We start from the raw sequence: 22444 nt of genomic DNA on the forward strand, positions 1-22444 counted from the left end.
GCATTTGGAATGCTGTGCCTGGTTTTGGTCCCCTTGGTGCAGTAAAAATGTTGAGATGCTGGAGAGGCTTCAGCAAAAGGCTACCAAGATGGTCAGAGACCTATGAGGCATTGAAGAAGTTGGACTTGCTCTGACTGGCAAAGAAGAGGCAATGGAGAATTCTAATACCAACCAATAGCTACTGAAGGGAGTGAAAAACATGACAGGGCCAAACTGTTCTTGGTAGTGACAAAGAGTATAACAAGGGCTAAATGTCACAAATTTTGTCCTGGCAGGAAAAACAACATTAGGAAGGCAGTGCAACACCAGGAAAAATTGACAAGGGAGGGCATGGAGTCACCTCCTTGGAGATTTTCAGGACTCCTTCATACAAACCTACAGCAGACCCAATTTAATGATGGCAATAATTCCACTTTGAGCAGGAGGCTGAACTAGATGATCTCTAGAGGTCTCTTACAGCTAAGACATCTCTAGTATTTTTCAAATGAAGTAAAAATATACTAGTAGTTTTCAAAATATTGTATAGTAGCTGGAGTAACTATAAGTGAGTTCCCTTCGGCCACTTCCCTGATTCTTGCAGCCTTTTCTTCAAATGCTGATGACATCTTGTGCACAAGAGGTGTCTGAGCCAGTCTTGCACCTCTCAGAAATTCTACTAGGTCCTGACCCGATGGACAATAGGGATTGGAAAGGAGACTCTCCATACAAATCAGTGGACTTCACAAAAACATTCTGGTTTTGTCCTCTCAACTCTGAAATCACTATACCAAACAGTACATCAGGATTATTTAAATCAAATCTATCAATTAGAATGAAGATAATTAATGAAACTGCTATTTCACAGAATTTCCAACAAGCTTTAATCAGAAGAGCTTTTTCTAATGTTTTCTTAGATTCTCCTCACAAACACAAAGGAACTTACCTAGACAGTTCTCATTTCCTAGTTGGGAGCTATGGCGTATTTTTCCCACTGAAGGGGGAAAAAAATGAAACTACAGAGGGAATACATCCGTCAAGGTCCATCACAGGTCTAGCAGTAAGGTAAATGAAATGCTTTTTCTGTAATGTGGACTTGTACTACATACTCCTCTTAGCAGTTTTTTAAGACTCTTTTAAAGACATATTCGGTATCACATGCTCCCTACAACACACCAGTTTCATAATTCCCTTAGGGTGGTTCCTGTTTCATTCCTGATCAGTAAATCTAGATGTTTTCTCAATTTCAGTCTAATTACTCTTTTAAACTCCCTAGAACTGAGGAGGTTTTTTTGGTCATTTATATTCATGTCACTTTTATTTGTAGACTTTAAATCCTATTATTAATACTGATGAACTTAAAAATAAGCAAATTCATAAATGTGGATGATCCTCCTAGCATACTAAAATAAGTAAAAAAATAATCAGTCTCAGAAGTATGTGGAAAAATGGTCACTTCATGGCCACAGCTACGGCATATGACACAGGAGAACACTGCATAATGGTTCACATCAACACGCATTACCCTAACTTCCTTGGCCCAGGTAACATGCTAGGTTACCTCATGGGAGAAGGTCTGAAACTGGGAAGGAATGAACCCCTTTTAACACACTGAATCATAGTTTGTGTCCTGAGTCAGGAGTCCATAAACCAAATTATCATTTACAGGCCTGTAAGATGCCAGTGCTACGTAAGAATAGAGCAAAATGAAAGCACAGTCTTGTAAATCTGTACCTGACTCACAAAAAAATGTAATGAGTATAATTTTTGAATGTGCAAAGGGATGTTAAGAACATATTAGTAATAATAATTATTAGTAAAAACTGCTACAAACTCACCAGGTTTTTCAAGGCATTAGAAAGCAGACGTCTCCCAGCTGGTTTATCAAAGTCAGCAACAATCCAGATAGTAACAGCATATAATGCATCTTCATCTGAAAATTAAAGACAATCCTGCTTTACAGTCTGTAGACTTTTCTCACAAGTAATGAATAATGAACTAATTCTGTTTGAGATTTTGAAGTTTATATGTATGTTTGCCCTCTGACTTAAAATATAAGACTCATCTTTGCCACACAGGAATCTTTTGCCCTCTGAATTGAAATCAATCTTAGGAGGCATTTTATCATATTAATATGAGAATCACTTAGAGAGTCAATCTACTGTTATATCACTGAAACAAGATGGCCCTAAATACTAAGCTAGCTTGAAATAACAAGACTTGCTTTACCACAGGTTTCTTGTGAACATTTGATGGCAGCTGGTCACAAAGACAGAAATTAAGAGAAGAACTCATGAATGAATGAGTTAGGACATTCACTTTCCCCAGCAGCAAAAAACAGGTCTTTCAACCAACAGCAGGACAAAACTTATCACTTCTGGACATAAATAGGAATATATAAAATGCAGCCCACAGAGTAAACTACTTTAGAGGTGTATATGCAGAAAATTTCCTTTTTTCCTGGTCTAAAGCCTCCTTTTCATAAAAGGCCAATGGTACATGGAAAAATCTGCAAAATTACCTATAGAATATCAGTCTACTCAGGTGTATCATATATATCCTAAAAGGTAATATGTATAGCCAAGAATTTTACAAGGTTCTGGTGAGATTCTAGGAAGTCATTAAGTGTTGCTGCTGTCTAGAGAAACACACTGAAGACAGATTTGAAATGTAGATTCCAGCTTAAAGGTTACAGGTTTTACCCAGGAGATTCGAATCTTAGAAATGAGCCTACAGATTGAAAGTCAGTTAACGTTTGACAACTAGCTGGGATGTCCCTGTGGTTCCAAGACAGGGAATCAAACAGAATCAAATAATTTTATTCTAAAGAAATGAAGTATATGGCATTTCTTTCTGATAGTCAAGTAAAAACTATGTTAGTGCTGCATAAAAGTTACTGAAAGAGCATTTTGTTAACAGGATTATTCTGTCCCTTGATGGGCTTATGTAAATGAACAGTTTTTAACCGTCTACTCCTAAAAGTTAACAAGGTACAGGCTATTGAAAAATTCCATGCAGTATTATGCTCCCACTGTTGTAACTGTAATTTATTCTAACTCCAAGGGAAAGTACTTACATATGCAGTAAGAATATTTTACATCAGAAAATATTTTAGGTGTATAAAAAACCGTAAGTTTTATCAAGATAAATGTATAAATGAGGGAAAATCCATCAGATTACACATATTTTCTTTCCTAAAGAAAGAGAAAGCTTCATATATCAAAAATTAAACAACCTAAGAAGAAAAATAAAGAGACACTGAAAGCTAATAATTTTTTTTCCTGAAATTGTAAAACCACCCTATTTTTGTGTAGATACTGCAAAGACATTACATTCTTCACTTGATAATACTGCAACTAAGAGTCACTAGGAAATTGAATATACTCTTTTTCATATCCTCAAACAAAACTATATTGGTATGAAAACTGAGTCTGTTTTCCAAGATGCAAAAAGCTTTTTAACGTCATGTCTGTAAACCAAAAAACAACTAGCCATGTCAGTCATTCCATTTCAAAACTACAACATCTGAAATAACTATCCTGTTAATTATAATTTATCTTTATTTATTAGGGTATAACCTGACTCATGAAAGAAGCTACTGGGACACTGGGAAATTGTCCTGGTTTTGGCTAGGATACAGTTAATTCTCTTACTAATAGCCGGTAGAGTGATGCGTTTTGGATTTAGGATGAGAATAATGTTGATAACACACTGATGTTTTCAGTTGTTGCTAAGTAGTGTTAATACTAAGTCAAGAACTTTCCTGCTTCTCATACTGCCCTGTCAGTAAGAAGGCTGGAGAGGCACAAGAAGTTAGGAGGGGACAGACCCAGGACAGCTGACCTGAAGTGATGAAAGGGATATTTCATACCATTTGATGTCATGCTCCTCACAGAAACTGGAAAGAAAGCAGGCCATGGGCTGCTGGGTGGGCATCAGTCGGTAAGTGGTGAGCAACTGCATTGTGCAACACTTGTTTTGTACATTCTAATTATTATTATCTTCCGTTTCTGTCCTATTAAACCGTCTTTATCTCAACCCCTGAGTTTTACTTCTTTCTTCCAATTCTCTGCCCCATCCCGCCGGAGGGGAGCAACTGAGCAGCTGTGTGGCGCTTAGTTGCTGGCTGGGGTTAAATCACAACAGATATTTATTTACATTGAATCCTCAGTAAGCTTACTTGGGATATCTTACTGGCAAATTTCAATAACTTGCAATATCCATCAACAAATGAATAAATGATCAAACATCTCATATAGAAAAATGAATATACCCTTTTTTGTTAAATACTTCATGTTGTCTGAAATTACGCCACTTTTATCTTGTGAGTCCAAAAAGGAGAAAGTAGAGAAGTCTTCTGCATCGAATGGAACTGCAAAATGTAAAACACAACGTGTTAGACTTACATAAAAAAAGAAAATCATAATAACAGCCAGACTGAGAAAAGCAATTACCAGATGAGGAACTGAAATGTATATATCTTCTTTCTGCTCCAAGAATAGTGGGGTTTATACGGGAAACTACATTATGCTGATCCATAAGAAAATCCATTGCATTTATCTGATCATGTAACAAACCCTGAAATAAGAGAAAAAAATTAGACCTGTACTTTTATAGTTTCAAGATGAAGACCATGTGTTTGTTCAGCCTTTTAACTGAGCTTAAAGCTTCTGTGTACATCCAGTTACAGACAATGTCAATTAAAAGATTTAGTGGTATGACATGGTATTTAAAAATGTCAGATATATGTTTTTTCAATGAACAACTGCGGTACATTCTCAGTTTCTGGTTGAAAAAAATCTATGTAATTACTACAGACTGAATTGTTCTTTCAGTCTTGTGTAATCTTAATATATGGTTTCAAAACCATGATTGCAAATTCAAATGACAATGTAATTTCAGCTATGATATTATTAATTTGAAGCCATCTCATTGTAAAAAAAATACTATATATATAAACATGACTCAAACAGTTCGCTGCCAAAGATGTCATCCTGCATTCATTCAGAAATGTTAAACATACCATGAACACTGCCCTCTGGAAGAACCCGGTGGCATCAATAATCCTCTGAAGAATAACTGTCTCTAACTCTGCAGCATCCATCTCTTCTCTATTAAAGGGCACGCCATTAAACAGAGCTTGAGGCAAAGGACCCAGGCCAGTCTTTTTATAAAAGGTTGCTCCTGCCTGATCATATCAGAAATATCACAGGATTAAATAGACTGAAGCTGACTGAAGCAAAAAAATTAAACTAATATCAAGAGATGACGAACTCTAATCTCCAAACTCTATTCACTGTCACACCTTCTTATGAGTAGCACAGACAAAACAGGAAATGGCTGGAAACCAAACAGGACACATGGGACTCATTTCTCAAATCAAATGTCAAAAGAAGTTATAAATCTCCATATGGTGTTTTAAACTTCTGCTTTATCATCTTGCTGAAGAATACAATTTTGTTTTGCCCAATATTCTCAGGAAAAAAATATGAAGTAAATAACTTTGGAGAAAGACCTTAAGCCAGTCAGTTTCAGGTGGATCGACGTAGACCTTTTCTTGAAAGAAAGCACCTCAAAAAAAACCCCATCTGAAAAGGCTTTTATGTTCAGAAGCCAAGTCTTCTTTAATAAGAAAGCAAAAGGAGTTATTTTTTTCCTCAGAGAAAATTCAGAGAGACAAATGGAAACAAAAATATATTGTAATTCCCCATCTCTGTTCTGCATCCTTTCAAGAAGGAAACTGGTATTTTTATATACATTTTAGCAAAAAACTGTCTACAGAATCAATTAAGAGGTAAAAATGTTTTTTTCTATAGTGATTAAATCAAAATCCATGGCTGCCTCTTCCAAAGGAATTTATAACCAGAAAGTACAGTTAAATAAAATAGTGATTCACCTAGAAGACAGACTTGAGCTCCTCACTCAGAAGGCGCTGGTAGACAATTTCTGCAGTGTTAAAGAAGCCCCTTGATATACTTGAAAGAAAAAACTCTTGTGCTCCAGAATGAAGCAGGCAAAAACTAGCTTTTAATAATCAGAGTAGTAATGCAGAAACCCTTTCAACATTTCCACAAATGACTGAATCGTGGCTGGAGAAAAATTTCACTCAAAGATACTGTTTTTACCTGCTTTAATAATTAGCAATGTTTCAGCTTAACAAATGCTGTGTACTGACTTATTTCTTATTGCTTTGATACCAACTCACCTTCCTCCCTTTGTCGTATTCAGAATGAACATCTAGTATACTCTGAACATCAGCATGTGGATATTCACTTCTAAGAACATGTTTCACATGATTTACTGTTAGAACATTTCCATCTCTTATTTCATGATACATCTGTAAAAATTAGAAAAGAAAGAAATGCTACGAACTGTAATAAACTGGTAACAATAATTTAATAAAATGAAGAAAAGTAAATAATAAATATAATCCTACTATAATGTTCTAGTAAAATGTATATTGGTATATTTTTATATTGCTTTTATTGCCATATTGCAGGTTTTATATTGCTGCAGTAATGATCACTATTGCACATATGCACAGTTTTTCATTGGAGCTCTGTTCTGATTAACCCATTATTATATCTTTAATCTAAATCTGAAAGGAAACAAGTTACGTGAGCTGACTGTGAAAGGTAATTTCTCTCCACTTAGAGAAGGAATCTAAGTTCTTACTATACACTGCCTAACCGTGGGGAGTTATCTGAATCTATACGAGATGAATCCAAGCTTGAATTAGTGGTGATTTTTCCTACACTGATATTTTTCCCTTAATAATTTTATTTCATAGCATAACATTTTATTACTTTCATCAAACATACAAAAGAAATTAGAAGTTAAAATTATTAAATCAATTTCTTTCCAAATAAGGAACACTGTATTTCCCTCCATAGCTCTGAATATCTCAAACTTGTATTTGATGGATTTTATATTTGTTATCTTTTAATTATGGTTGTCATTCCCTCCTTTTCATATTATGAAACAAAGTAAATAGAGGAACACAACATTTTAAAAGGCACATTGTGAATTGATATTCTGTGATCTGGTCATGGACAAGAGTCACGCAGTTGTGTCAGATCCTAACACTTGTGGATTTCTACTTCTTTTCAAAGGTACTCCTAGTTATTTCAATTTCCTTTCATCTTAAACTCTCTGACTTTGCCCATGACATTAGTTTCTAGGTATTGAAGAGAATAATAGAAAAAAAGAAGGCAAGAAAAAAATGTTCTGTATTAATACCATATTCTCTGATATAATTTTGCCCACGGAATCTACACATAGACTGCTCACTTTATTTCCCTCCATCCTTCAAGACCTGCCTGGACATGTTCCTATGCGACCTGATCTAGGTGACCCTGCTTCTGCAGGGGAGTTGGACTTGATGATCTCTAAATGTCCCTTCCAACCCCTACCATTTTATGGTTCTATGATTCATTCATCTTTGAAATCCCTCTGTTTAAATGAACTTGCACTCTCTCACATAGAAAAGCTGTCTCGTTCATTAAGCTGAAAGCCTGGAATATTTCTGTTTTATATACCTGTGAATAGCTCAAGCATGACCAGAAAAGAACTGCCCTTACTCTGTTTCACTTTCTACACCAGCAAACAATCAAAGTGTTTTCAAAGCTTGTAAGACTAGTGAAGTAATATTGAAATGTCTGAACTACAGGAGATACAGAACACAGAGGCAGGCACATAACATTAACAGAAGCTACACAAAATCATTTTTCACAAGAAAATACTAAAAGCTGTAAGGCATGCATCTACCTTTTTACATTCTTGAAGAAAGCCTGTAGATAGGTAAAATGATAAGAGTGAGTTGGTTTCTGGAGGAGGAAAGTATTTCTGCAAATCCTTTGATAGCATATTAATGCTATACATGTATTTAATACTTTACTTTCATGTCATGTCAATGCAAACATATCATGTTGTCACAAGGTAGCAAAATGCTGACTATATAGAGAAAAGTGGAGAGTTTAAAGAAAAAGGGTGATTTCTTGTGAAAGAACTAACATTAATTATCGAGGTAAAGGCTTGAGAGGTGTCAGATTCCTCTGCCATGTAATTAAAAGTTCTCCAAAGAGCTACTCCAGCATCTTCATTTCCATCAATTTTTTCTTTTGTACTTAAAATGAAAACAAATCCAATTCTACAAACAAACAGAAAGAGATCATACTTTTAAAAACAGTATGTTTCACACGCATTCTAATATCAACATAGAAGATGACATTTGTGTCCAAATACTGTCATAAAATCAGAGGATCTTTTAGGTTGGAAAAGACCTTTAAGATTCTCAAGTACAACTGTTAATCTAGCACTGTCATGTCCACCACCAAAGAATGTCACTAAGCACCACATCTACATGTCTTATAAATACCTCTGCAGATGGTGACTAAACCACTTCCCTGGGAAGCATGAACCAAAAAAGTTGTCAAGCTTTGGATAAGACATTTTCCCTAATGTCTAATCCAGCATATAAGGATAAAAACACCTGTACATAGGTGGTGTTGTCATGACTGTGTGTGGTGATACGATCTTCAATGGATCAAGATTATGCTTAGGTTACCAACTACGTTCTAATTTTGGATATGCCTTTTCTACCATTTGAAGTTGACAGTAATTAAGATTTCTGTAAGTCACAAGGACTTACAGTGCTTTCTCTCCTGATTTGTCTGAAGGCTATGACATTCTTTACCTTCCTTGCCATTATCTCTTAATGGCTTTTGTTTCAATCTGGGCATTATCTGTCTTTTGTTTTTCCTGAAATGGATGTCTTGAGTAGCTGCAGGTAGATATCCTGGGGTCTTGATGTCTGTCATCAATACACGTCACTCCTACCCCCCACCCCTCCATGCTCTTTTTTTCCTTTGGGAGTTGCCTTATTCTCACATTGATGGTCATTTTCCATTTAGATAGCCACATGAGGTATTTTAAAACTATTAAAAATCAACTCTGTTGTATCAGTATAAAATTGTTTAGACAGATGTTCAGGACATAATTAAGAGCATCAGATCCATGGTCAAAGGAAGCAAGAAACACAGCAAGTTATCTAATATGGTATAAATAATAATTAATGCATAAAGATGCACCATGATCTACAATTAATTGCTTGTTCCATTTTTTTTACATCTCTCATTATTGTAAATAACTTTGCCTGAAGTCTTGTGCCATCTGAGTGCCACAGGAACAGTCAGTAAAGCAAAATATAACACAACAGTATAGATCCCATGGCTTGTCCACATCTTCAATACTGTGTACGTGGCTGTTGCTCTCATCTCAGAGAAGATGTATTAAAACTAAGAAAGTTTATAAAAAGACAGCTCAGAAAAGAAAATTACCTTTGGAGTAACTTCCAGGCAAGACATAAGTAGAACTCTAGGGGAAAAAAAATGACTGTGGTAGGACATGGCTTTATAAAAGCCTGACTGCCATCTAGAGAGCAGGAGAGACTGCTTAGTCTCCATACTGTAAGAACCACAGAGAGAGTAAATGAAGCTTTGGGAAGCTGGGTTCAAAACTAAACAGTTCTCCATATAGCATATATATATATATATATATATATATATATATATGCATTTACTGTGTCCAGAAAAAAAAAAAAGCTATTTCACAGGAAGATATATTAAATATTTAATATGGAGTTGATCTTGCTGAACTTTGTATCTAGTTTGGACATCCTTTTCTTCTTTTATAAGCTGTGCACTTCCTAGAGAAATTGGTTTTCTTTTACAGTGGCCAACACAGATCAAACAGATTCTTACTCAGAAGGTCTCTTTCTCTCTAATAACAACTAGTTCAGACTCAGACAACTGATCTTTAGAAATGCAAAACCTGGTGAGGATAATCTTCTTATATACAAAAAAATCTGGGTAAAGCCACCTCAACTGAAAGCACTACATAAAAAAATGACTTTAAATCACATTTCACTTACAGAACATTTTTGCATAGAATGAAACTTCACATGGACATCCACTAGGACTACTTGACAAGTTAATCTTTTTATCAGACTTTTGCATTTCATGTTCCAAACACTCAGGTATGGTTTCCCTTGTTCTCTATTTGCTTAAGAACACATAATATCCAAGTAAGTTTAATTGAGTATTAAGTATTCTTAAGTATAAAGGTTGCAATGAGTCTTATTAGAATGTTGTTGCACTGGTCTTAATTTGAATTCACATTTTTGCCTAGCAGAATAGATGATGAAAAAGAAAAAAGGAAAACAACTTTCTTTTAAGACTTTTTTTCAAGACTTGAAATCTTCCTTACCTCAGTGGTATATTATGATGATAAAATAATTCCACCAGTTTCATATAATCACCTGTATCTTCTTGGACGGGATCAACAAAAAGTACCTAAGAAGAGAAAATATATTATACAGTTGTTTGTTTGGTTTGGGTTTTTTTTTTTAGACAAAACTTAAGATATGAAATTTCCAAAGGAGCTGTGTGCCCCAACTGTTTCCAATTTTCTAGAGCATTCCTTGTAAGCAAATGTTAAGAGTATAAATGAAAGTAACTTCAGAATTAATCAATTTGGACCAAATACTGAAAACAGTATTTATTGAACTTCAAAACCAAGTGATATCACTACTCTCCATTGAAAGACTCTGCCAATACTTTGTTTTTATTAATGAACTTGATATTTAATTAAAAAGGATCTAATGCTGATTTTTCAATTACTTCTTTCATCTAACTCCCTTCTGATGTGAAAACCAAACTAAAATAAATAAACAGAATATACTGACTTAAAATTTTAATTAAAAAATGGAGCATTGGGAAAGAACTCTTCCTTCCTGTCTCACATATCTTTGTATTCATTCTTTCCCTTATTGTTGCATCTTCCAGGCATGCAGAGAATCTAAAACTGGGATCTGTCTGCATAGGTAGATTATCTTCATGCAGATTTAATTATGACATTCATACCTTATTTATTCAGCTTTGTACTGCAAAAATATATTCTCCTTAGAATATATTGTAATTTTGCTCCAGTAGCTAAAATGCAGCAGAATACTTTTAAACATTTTGAACACTCTCTCCCTCAGATTATACTTAAATGTCTTTGATTTCTATAATGTAGCTGTTACATAAATCTATGCCAATATTTAACTTTGAATACATAATGCAATCTACCTCATATTACACACATTTTACGCTTCATTATAAACACAGAGAGTTCATTACATATTGCTTGTATTTTGCTTGACATTGGCGGACAAGGGAAAAACTATGGATATTGTCTATCTGGATTTCTGTAAGGCCTTCAACAGCGTTGCCCACAAAATCCTTCTCTCTGAATTGGAGAGATATGGATTTGATGGGTGAACTGTTTGGTGGATGAGGAACTGGCTGGATGATCACATCCAGAGGGCAGTGGTCATTGGTTCAATGTGTGGATGGAGATCAGTGACAAGTGATGTTCCTCGGGGGTCTGTCTTGGGAGCAGTATTGTTCATTATTTTCTTCAACAATGTAGACAGTGGGATCAAGTGCACCCTCTGCAATTTAGAGCATCGCCAAGCTGAGTGGTGCAGTTGATGAGCTGGAGGGAAGGGATGGTATCCAGAGGGAACTGGATGGGCTTGAGGAGTGGGCTCGTGTGAACCTCATGAAATTCAACAAGGCCAAGTGCAAGGTCCTGCACCTGAGTCGGGGCAATCCCCAATAGAAACACAGGCTGAGAGGTGAAAGGATTGAGAGCAGCCCTGTGAATAGGACTTGGTTGTACTGGTAGATGAAAACTTGGACACGAGCCATCAATGTGCACACAGAGCCCAATGGGCCAACCCTATCCTGGGCTGCATAAAAAGAAAATTGGCCAGCAGGCTGAGGGAGGTGATTTTCTCCCTTTGCTCTGGCAAGACTCCTGCAGTACTGCATCCAGCTCTCTGGTGCTTGGTACAGGAAAGACGTGGACCTGTTGGAGCGGGTCCAGAAGAGGGCCACAAAAACCATGAGAGAGATGAACAAAGGCTGAGAAAATTGTGGTTGTTCAGAGTGGAAAAGGCTTCACGGAGATCTCCTTGCAGCTTTTCAATACTTAAAAGTAGGCACAGTAGCAACACAGTAGTGACACTTAATGACAGAATAAGAAGTAACAGTTTTAAACTAAAAGAGTGTACATTTAGATTGGATATGAAGAAACGATGGTGAGGAGACACAATATGCAAAAGAGAATAGGTCATCCAGAGACGTTGTGGATGCCCTATCATAGGAAGTGTTCAAGGTGAAGTTGAAGTGGTCTCTGAGCAACCCAATCTAGTTGAAGATGTCACTGCTTATTGCAGGAGAATTGGACTAGATGACCTTTAAAGGTCCCTTCCAGCTCAAACCAATCTATGATTCTATGATTCATGGAATTACCTCTGTAATTTAATTTTTTATTTAAATCAGTAATAGCTGTTTCCTTAACTTATTAAGTGATACAGAATGTTATATACAGAGTAAAAAATTAGGCTGTAAGATTAATCATTAGTATGCTTTAGAACTTAACTACATTTATACCTTGTTTCATCATCTCTAAACCAGTACTCATTTACTTCTCTCAGTAGTGTATTATGAAGAAAATTCATTGAGAGTACTGAATTATCTATATGTAGCATGGAAAAGAACAGAAAAGCTCCTGACAAAACTGCTCAAGTTCAATTCTGGAAATCAGACTAATAATGGCATATGACTTACTAGACAAAAAGATTTCCAGTAGTATTAGCAGATCCACCTAGAAAACACAAATTTCTAACCCATCTTAACAATAACTAGAGCATGTATATTTTTCAATAAATTGTCCATCCACATATTAAAACATACACTGTGCAAAAAAATGAAGTTGTCCAAACATACCAAATTATATAAATTGCGTCTGATCTGCTGTATAACTCCAGGAAATGTGGGTTTTAGCAGTTCCTGATAGCTTGCAGGCCAGGTTCTGTAGCTGTGATCTTGCTCTATATTATTAACCCACTGAAACAAAACCAGGCAGCCAAGTTAAAAACTCACATTAGACACTGAGTAAAATATATTATATATAAATAAATATCTTTTTAAAAACACAAAGAAAGCCTGGAAAGAGTAACATGTTTTATCTTTTTAACAAAGAAAATAGCTTGCAAAATGATTTTTTTCTTCTTTTCAATCAAACTATTCAAGGTTTTTATTTGCAATATGTAATAAAACCAGTCATGTATGGAGAAGGAAAAAAAAAAGACCATTTGTATTCTGTATCAGGATGTCAACAAAACCATTTTTTGAACTGCGGAAACCACTTTGACAATGGAAAAGTTGGCAGCATGTCATACAGATTCATGTAACACAGCATAACTGTCTTGTAAGACAAATAAGGTCTTTTGTCTTTAACCTGCAGCAGCACTTAACAAATATCAAAATAACTTCTTAATATGTGGTCAATTTGTTCTACTACAGTGCATGTTGATCAGCATGTGGCAAACTGAGAAGTGAAATACTTTTTCTTCAGGTGAAGAAAACTGGTATTTTAGTGCCTCTTCCATTGCCATATAACCTTTGTCATGAGAACTGAATAAATTTTGAAGATGGCAAAAAACTGGAGTCATTGGACGATGATAAACAAAATACTTAAATTGCCCACAATTCACTTATTGTACCTATAAAGTACATTTAGCAGTCTGGCACAATACAAAGATAGTATATGGCTAGATTAATTGTTGTCAAGTCAAATTCTATAGCTGTTAGTGTGTAACTACTCTAATATATATTCCACTTTTCTTTTAAACATTCTACATCTTAAGATTTTATAAGGTATAGGCAAGATAAAATTACTCCTAAAATACATAGAAAGGATATCACTCTGCAAAGTATTTTAAACTGCTTATTGATATATGGCTTTATGTCTAGTACTTCAATTAATCTTTCAAAAAAAAAGATACTGTCTCAGACAGAGCATTATCAAAGACATAATATTTAAATAAATACTTGTTTAGTTACTTACTATGATCGAAGAGTGACGAATATCTAGTGCGTAACTGTTATCTGTGGGATGTATATGCAGCCTCATAAATTTACTCAGGGTCTCCTCTTTGATTCCAAGTTCATAAAGGCCATGCATCACTTTTCCCTCCAGTTTAAGAGTCTCTAAGATACTTTTTTCAGCAAAACAAAATGCATAATGTTTATACAGAACTCTTTTCATGACTAAAAAGAAGAAATATTTCAAAGGCTATTAATGTGAGAATTATTTTTAGTATTAAAAGCAATTTTTGTATTCTCCTGCAGTCAAATGTTTTAAAATAAAATCAGTAACATTATATTAACCCAAACTTCATGAAAAACAGAATTATAACAGATTATACAATTCTTTTTTAAATTCACATTTATTTGATACAAAGGAATGTCATTCTGGGATGCATCAAGAAGAGTGTGGCCAGCAGGTTGAGGGAGGTTCCGCTCCCCCTCTACTCTGCCCTGGTGAGGCCTCATCTGGAGTCCTGTGTCCGCTTTTGGGCTCCCCAGCTCAAGAGGGACAGGGAACTTCTGGAGAGAGTCTAGCACAGGGCCACCAAGATGATCAGGGGACTGGAGCATCTTCATTATGAGGAAAGGCTGCGGGAACTGGGGCTGTTTAATTATTGTTATACCAAGAGGCATATTACTTCTGCATCAACAGACTCCCTCACAAGTCAAATCCAGGACAAGAAGCATGCCAAAAATAATCCAAGGTCTTTTAATTCTAAATTTCATGTCTGCAATTTATTTGTAATTTTAAAGAAATATAGATTAACTTATCTTACTTTTTATGAAGCGCTTTCCTCACCTGTTTGTACATACATGCTGGGTTCCTTCAATTTCCAAATGACTTTTACATAATGAGTTGTAAAATTGTACGCAAATTAAGAAATACATTTCAAGGGAAAATGCTGTTTTCAGTTACTTGTACTATGTTCATATTCAAAGCAAAACTAGTATTACCTCTACTGGAGCCCCTCCTGACCCCAGTATACAGTACATGAGATGAACTATCACCATAAGCACCACTCCTCCAGTATTATTAGTAATTCTGCAATCTTAAAAAAAAATGTACCATCTTACCTAAAAGGATCATGAAAATCAAGGTCAATATGAAGGCCATTGAGAAATAATCGTGCTTCTCCAGGTTGGATTCCAAGTACTTCCTGAATATACTACAAAGCAAAAAGTACTGCTAACTTATTTAGTTGTAAGTAAACACCAACACACATATATAAATATCTGTTAAAAAAAAAAAGTAATTCTGAAAAAGAGATACATCAAATCTTTTCCAGAAAATTTATTTTAGTCAAGTATTGTTGGTAAAAATATTGACAATATACTTTAATGAGTGCTGTTTAACACACTTTCAAATGTACAACTACAAATGAAAATAACACATAATTCCTCTCCAAACACCTACAGCATCCCTACCTGTACAAGGCAGAAACAAGAACATATTCTCAGTGTGCCAACAGAAAGTGAAAATACAAGCCATATTTCCGTATGTGTGTGTCAAGTGTTTGAAAAATCACTTCTAGATATCCATTCAACAAAGGGAAACCTTACATGTGTCCTTCAGGCCTCCATCTGAAACAAGCTTTCTCAACAGCTCAACATTTTTAACAATTTCAACAAAGGTGTACTCACAATTGTTATAATTGGGGACTACAATTGGGTGTAGGCCCAATTGGGGAATTAGGAAAAACAGACTGGAAACACACAACCTCACCTAACAAAGGAACCTTGGGAAAAACATAAATCAGAAAGAGATAGCATAGTAAATCATTGCTTTGTAAAGAAGAAAAATGCACAATCTATGGCATCTGCAGGAAGATAAGTAACAGGAGCAACAGCAGTGCTTTATTCCAACTCACTCTATGAGGAACAGCCAGATTTCCAGATCTGTCTTAATTCCCAACAGAGGATTGGAAAGCATGAAAAATATACAGAAAAGCAGCAAGCTCAGAAAGATGTATTTTTCCCATTTATCTCCCACTTGCTGAATAAAGTGTAAACAAAAAACGCACTTTGGACAAAAACACACGTAGACTGAGCAACTGTGCATATTATTACTCCACTTAAAAGCCTGTCACAAATGAGAGACAAAAAAAAGGGAAAACACTGAAAGAGACATTCTTTCTTTCAAATAGTGTGGTTACTTTCACACAGAGGTAAGAAAGCCTAAGGCCAACTGGTTTGTGGCATTATGAGTGCAACGCCACATAAATGAGATAAAAGTTTACTTGAAACTCCTCATAATCCAACAAGTGCTTATTACTCATCATTCATTGAAAAGGTGACATATTCTTTAGTATATATCTACATTTTCACAACCCAAAGCAGAACAGAAATATGTAGTGGCACCTAATACCAGTGTATGAAAGGCAAGGTTCTCCGTGAAGGACAAATGCAGCTGTGATAAGCCTGAGCCTAACATAGAAAAACCTTTTATCAAAGTCTAAAATCTCTCTTTGACCTTGGAAAACTGCTTTTGAACTCTGGAAATGTAGTTTATTCTAATGATGTAAGCTGAACTTTGTAGTGCTTTCATTGCTTTTTTTGTATGCAGATTTACAAGAGAGTAATATAACTACTTATGCTTGTCTAAGGTATCTAAATATATCTGAGCTTGAATATACATATGTAATGTGAAGAATATTGTGGATTTGGGAGGGGCCCCATCCCACTAATGCTAAGAAATCACCAGAAATACATTTTAAATTTAGTTACTTATCTTTCATGAAAATTTTAGTAGTCACCTAAAAAATGCACGTCAGTAGGCTTTCAAAAATGAGGAGCATAAATGCATGGCAGTAAGTTTTCCTGTGGTCTGATATGGAAAAATAAAAGGAAAGAATTTAACTGCTTTTCTAATTTGTAAAACTCACTTTATTCCCTGTCATATAAACTATAGATTTATTTGGTTTTATGTCCCCAAACTTGGTACAGAAGAGGAAAGACTTCTACCTTCTTTACAACTAACTGCTGCTTGGATTACTTTGGTTCAAGTGCAGGACTTCATATTTATCCTTGTTAAACCACATGTAACTGTTAAGATTAAAACTAGAAGTAGTGGCTTGTGTCTGGTATCTACATTTTTCCTACCATAGCTTCACACAGAATTACAAGCCTTCTCAAGGTCTCCCTCCACCCATCTGTCCTAAGTAGGCAAAATTCACAGGTGCCTAACAATGTCAAGTGCCTTTGCAGCAGGTAAAAGTTGTGATCCGTTTACCTACAGAGTTTCATCCTGAGACACAATCAAAACAAGCAGATGGGACAAAACTAAACAGCCAGGCAAAGAGTGAAGAGATTCCTCAGCATAAGGAAGAAAAGTACTGAAAGCTTTAGGTATACCTGGAACTTTTCTGCAGTTACCAAATCCAACTTGGATTGTGGTTTTAATACCAGCATTATGCCACAAAGTGCTGCAACCACAGAATAACTGCCCCACCCCCACCCTCCATTAAAGTCACTGGACTCGGGGAGCAAACAATAAAGAGGATTACAGTCTCAAAAAAATCTTACCAGCATCCTTCAGTGCTCTCGCACAGGTCTTATGAGATCAGCTAGAACAGGCTCTCTCCTTGCAGTATTGAAACCAGCATTTAGGATAAGAGATCTCTTACTGAAAGCTCACTGGTCATTCCTATAAGCCCAGATACTTATGTAAACGCAGATACTTAGAAAGGACTGCAACTAGCTGATGTAGCTCATAAAAATCCTACTACTAACTAAAATGAATCTAAGAACAATGAAAATACTATCAGTCACTGATATGTGGGAGTGATGGAAATCTAACAGTTTTTCAAATCCTTCAGTACTGCAGTAGGAAAAGAACTAACCTGAATCAGAGCTGAGGCTTGTTTCACAATTTAGATGCTAGGCATCTGATCATTCAGAAGAGCATCCATTTGTCACAACAACTTTGATGGAAGGAGTATTTACACATCCAAGACTAGAATTTAACACTGATAATACTCGTATAGTATTTTCTTGCTAAACTGTCAGCAAATAATCACACTGGAAGTTAGGAGCTGTATTTAATGAGATTTTTTTCTTCTATCTGTAGCAGTTCTTTGTTTATTTCTTAGTTAGGTGTCAATTCATTACACCTAAATCATCACATGCCTTTCTACTTTTAATACCTTTATTTCCCCTCATTGCATTTCCTATTCAGCTTTCATTATCTTGAGAGGGCATCATCCAGTTACACACAGCATGAGAACATATCTCTCCTGCTGCTAGATGGATGTGTTGCAATTCAAGAAGGCACATGTCAATTTATTGTGTGCTAGCAGCAGTGTTCAGGAAGTTTCCCTACTTGTATTCAAAAGATTTTACCTTTCAGCTGTCTAAAGGCTTGTATCCTTTAGACTACAGGTGGGATGTAGTATGGAATTTCAACCTAAATGTGTGAGATATCCAAGATTCTCTTAGAATCATAGAATGGTAGGGTTGGAAGGGACCTTTAGAGATCATCCAGTCCAACCCCGCTGCAGAAGCAGGTCCTAGATCAGGTCGCATAGGAACATGTCCAGGTGGGTCTTGAAGACCTCCAAGGAAGGAGACTCCACAACCCCTCTGGGCAGCCTGTGCCAGGGCTCCCTCATCCTCACAGTGAAATAGTTTTTTCTTATATTTAAGTGGAACTTTTTGTGTTCCAGCTTCATTCCATTACCCCTTGTCCTGTTGTTAGATACAATAGAAAAAAGGGATGTCCCAACCTCCACCATTTAGATATTTGTAAATATTAAGGTTACAGAATTACAGGAGTGGAGTGATCCATCTGACCAACCACACAGATATCCAATGTCATTTGTTTCAGGACAATGTACTTTGGACTGAAAAGTATGGATCATGCAGAAGGGAACGGATGTCCAAGCAGACACATCTGCCTGACCCAGCTGGCTATCTTGGATAGCCTTACGCTATGTCAGATGACATCAGAAATTCAGGTTTAGGTAACTTGATCATGCCTCATAAAACAAACACTGAGTGAGCAAAACTGGTTTTGATGGCTATTGACTACATCTTCATTGTCATAACAGGAGTTCAAGTAGCATATACATGTGTTTCATGTGTAGACATCTTAATTTCAAACCAAATCTTAGTTACCATCCTAATTCTTGTATCTAGTAATAATAGCCATTTAAATTCCTGATACATCTTTATCTTTTTTTTTTTTTTTCATTTTGGAGTAGAATATTAGTTTTTGATTAAGCAGTTGTTTTTGACTTGTGTTAACAAGGGTGCAACCTGAGAAGGACATTGTAAAGACTTCATCAAGAACACTCATACTCTGGAGCAACTATGATCAGAGCTTTGTTTTGCATTCTCCTCACTATAACCCTAACAAAGGTATTGGAAAAGGTGTATCTCAGCTCTATACAGAAAAGAATGAAACAGGATGCAGATACTGATTTGCTCCCTTGAGCAAGAACTATGGGACTTTTCACTACCGCAAGAAACAAGAGGCCTATGTAATATTCTAAGAGCCCACTCTTAGATCTCTGTGAAAACCCAAGAATCAAACATGTACCCTGCACACAAAAAAGCTGAAGAGCTCAACAAAGTGAACTGCTATGTGAAATACATTCTCAATACACGAGTCCCACATGTGATCACCTATGGAGAAAAAAAGCCCAATGCAATTGTTGGCATAACTGTTTACTAACAGTTGAGCCTATCATTATTTAGGCAGAAAATACTCAAGACTGGAAAGTCTTACATTAGTTTTCCATGGTGGAGAGCTCTAACATATTTATGTCACATTTTTGCCTCAACAGAGATGACAGGCTCTTTAGGAGAAAGCTGCATGAGTGCAACAGGGACAATGTTCACTGTCGCTGTTTTGGAAGGTGGAAAAAACCTGGAAAGGCATTCCCCAGGAGGTACTAGTCTTGGCAAGGCAAGAAGAAAACACCTAAATGGGTACAAAGCAAAATGATACATGGAAATGTTGCAAAAATACAGGAGTGCTCTAAGAAAGAAATAAATACCTTTAATTGGTTGGCCAGTACTAACACCACATGAAAATATCTGTTGCTAAGATCAAGATTAGGGACAGAGCTATGGATGTGATTTCACATCCACATTTCACATGGTGGCTAACATGTAAGACTCAACTTGAAAGAAAAAAATCCAAAGTGAATCTGAGACAGAAAATACAACAGCTATCATGAACTTGACAAAGTGGCATCTCAGAAAAGTAAAAGAAAATGGCATGAAGAATAACTCTTCATGTGATACAAGGCACAAAAGATGCAGTGAAAATAAAACTACCATATACTATAGGTGATGTTCAGAATATCTTGCAGAATAGTTGCATACATGACTCTGAAAACATGGAAAGCTCAAAGCTACCATGTGCATCAGGCCTAAATTCAACACCAAAGCTCTACAGAAATTAACTGATACCTAATTTTCTTTCACAGCACAGTATTTATAACTGAATACAATGCCTCATAAAAATTGTTTGTCCTTGCCTAATTTTATAAAATCAAAAGAAGGAAGGAAAAAAGTGTCAAGAACAGCAGAAAGTAAAAAACTTCAACTGATTATTTCAATGTTATTTCTTTAGTAAAAGATGTTTAGAACAATTAGCTCTTTTTCTCTGACACTATGTGACAGTTGCTACAGTAATGACAATCCAAAAGCAGTAATATGATAGTAACTCAAGTATCCACTTAAAGAAATAAAACAAACCTTCTGATTTTCTTTGATTTCATTTCTCATTTTCTTGTCTACAGGCACTCTGGTCAGTGATCTGCAAAAATAAAGTATTGGTATCACTCAATCACTGTATTTTTAAAAATGTAATATATATCTTAATGGCACATCGAATGTACTGTAATTGAAGAATACTGTAATTGAAGAATGCTGAAATTAAGCAAAAGAAGCATAATGCATAAATGTTTTATTGCCAAAAGAAATATTTTGTTCTATGGTACTCTAGTACACACAGGTTTCAAATGTATGCTAGGTTTTGTTGAAGTAATATTATCAACATATTTTTTACCACTTTCAATCTTTCCTTGTTTTTTTTTCCCCCCTAGAAAATGGCATGTGATCATTTAAAGTCTTACCCAAACAAATGCAATATTTGTATATTTTAAGTTAATGTTACAAACTCCGTGCCACTCAACATTACACCACAGAAGGCCAGGGATACAACTTGACATTTTGGCCAAATGCAAGGAAAATACATGAACAGTGACTGCTATAAAATTATCTGAGGTTAGAAAAGAAATTTACAGATTGAGACCCTTGAAATTTTTCACAGTCAGTCAAAATTTTTGTTTCCTTAGTCATTCTACCTGTTGTGGTTTGGCCCAGCTAGCACAGCAGCACCACACAGCTCTGTGCCCCATTCACCCCCACCCTCATTAGGATGGCAGAGGCCCCAGCGAAATGGGAGCAAAAAGATAAGCAAGGTTGTTGTGGATTGAGACAAGGGCAGGGAGGGCTCGCTGCCAATTACAGTTCTGGGCAAAACAGACTCCAGTACTCGACTTAGAGAGGAAAGTAGGAAAGTTTATTCTACTACCTACAGGAACAGAACAGAACAAAAGCAAAAAAGGGAGTAGGATGATGAGAAAATTACAACCAGCACTTTAAGATCTCCCTCCCCCATCCCTCCTTTCTTCCTGGGCCCAGCTCACTGCTCCCGATATCTCTACCTCCTCCCCCCTCAATAGCTTAAGTGGGCAGGGAATGGGAGATGTGGTCAGTCTCTCACAGATGGGCTCTGCCGCTTCTGTCTTCTCAGATGAGGACGACTCCTGCCATTCTTCCCCTGCTCCAACATGGGGTTCCTCCCCCGGGACACAGTCCTTAAACTTCTCTGGCGTGGGTTGTTCCCAACAGCTGTGGCTTCTGCCGATACAGGTTCCCTCACACGGTCCTTAGTATCTCTGGCATGGGTTCTTCCCCACAGTTGCAGCTTCTGCAGATACAGGGTCCCTCCCTCGGGATACAGCCTCTTCTGGGCATAATTTTAATGAGCTTCTGGGGTGTGGGTTCTTTCCCACAGTTACAGCTTCTGTGAATATGAGGTCCCTTATATGGGACACAGCCTCCTCTGGCCATAGTAACTGCCCCTGATATGGGGTCGTTAATGAAATGCAAACAAATCTGTGCTTCACCACTCCTCTCCACAGGATGCAGGATAGTGTCTGCTCCAGACTCCCTCATCCTCTCTTCCCTCACTGACCCTGGAGTCTGCATGGTTGCTTCTCTCTCTCTTCCCATTCCTTGCACCACCACCAGCCGATAAAGAAGAAGGGACAGAAAAAGAAGGAGCATGAAGAACCCTCCTCTTCTTCTTAAAAACTGATCGTAGAGGCGTCTAATTTGCTCAGCCCCAGAAGCAGGTCTGGCTCAGAGCTGAGGAGAGTTTTGAGCAAATTCTTACAGAAGCCATCTTTACAGCCAGAAATGGCTGTCATGTCAAACCATGACATGACTACCTTTAGAAGATAACCCATTGA

General features: G+C 36.5%; 1 protein-coding gene across 2 annotated transcripts in view; it reads right to left on the minus strand.

The window, feature by feature from the left end:
• Nucleotides 1-22444, minus strand: part of UGGT2 (UDP-glucose glycoprotein glucosyltransferase 2) — a 94654-nt gene that overhangs the window by 44788 nt on the left and 27422 nt on the right. For both annotated transcript variants that reach the window (XM_061996084.1, XM_061996089.1), the window contains exons 10-20: nucleotides 20661-20721; nucleotides 15033-15124; nucleotides 13936-14086; nucleotides 12813-12932; nucleotides 10243-10328; nucleotides 7990-8125; nucleotides 6182-6313; nucleotides 5000-5164; nucleotides 4431-4554; nucleotides 4250-4348; nucleotides 1815-1909 (exon numbers count right to left, since the gene is read on the minus strand). In XM_061996084.1, coding sequence (XP_061852068.1) covers nucleotides 1815-1909; nucleotides 4250-4348; nucleotides 4431-4554; nucleotides 5000-5164; nucleotides 6182-6313; nucleotides 7990-8125; nucleotides 10243-10328; nucleotides 12813-12932; nucleotides 13936-14086; nucleotides 15033-15124; nucleotides 20661-20721 — 1261 coding nt within the window. The remainder of the gene's footprint in view (nucleotides 1-1814; nucleotides 1910-4249; nucleotides 4349-4430; nucleotides 4555-4999; nucleotides 5165-6181; nucleotides 6314-7989; nucleotides 8126-10242; nucleotides 10329-12812; nucleotides 12933-13935; nucleotides 14087-15032; nucleotides 15125-20660; nucleotides 20722-22444) is intronic.

This window comes from Colius striatus, chromosome 1 (assembly GCF_028858725.1).
Source record: "Colius striatus isolate bColStr4 chromosome 1, bColStr4.1.hap1, whole genome shotgun sequence".
Lineage (NCBI taxonomy): Eukaryota > Metazoa > Chordata > Aves > Coliiformes > Coliidae > Colius > Colius striatus.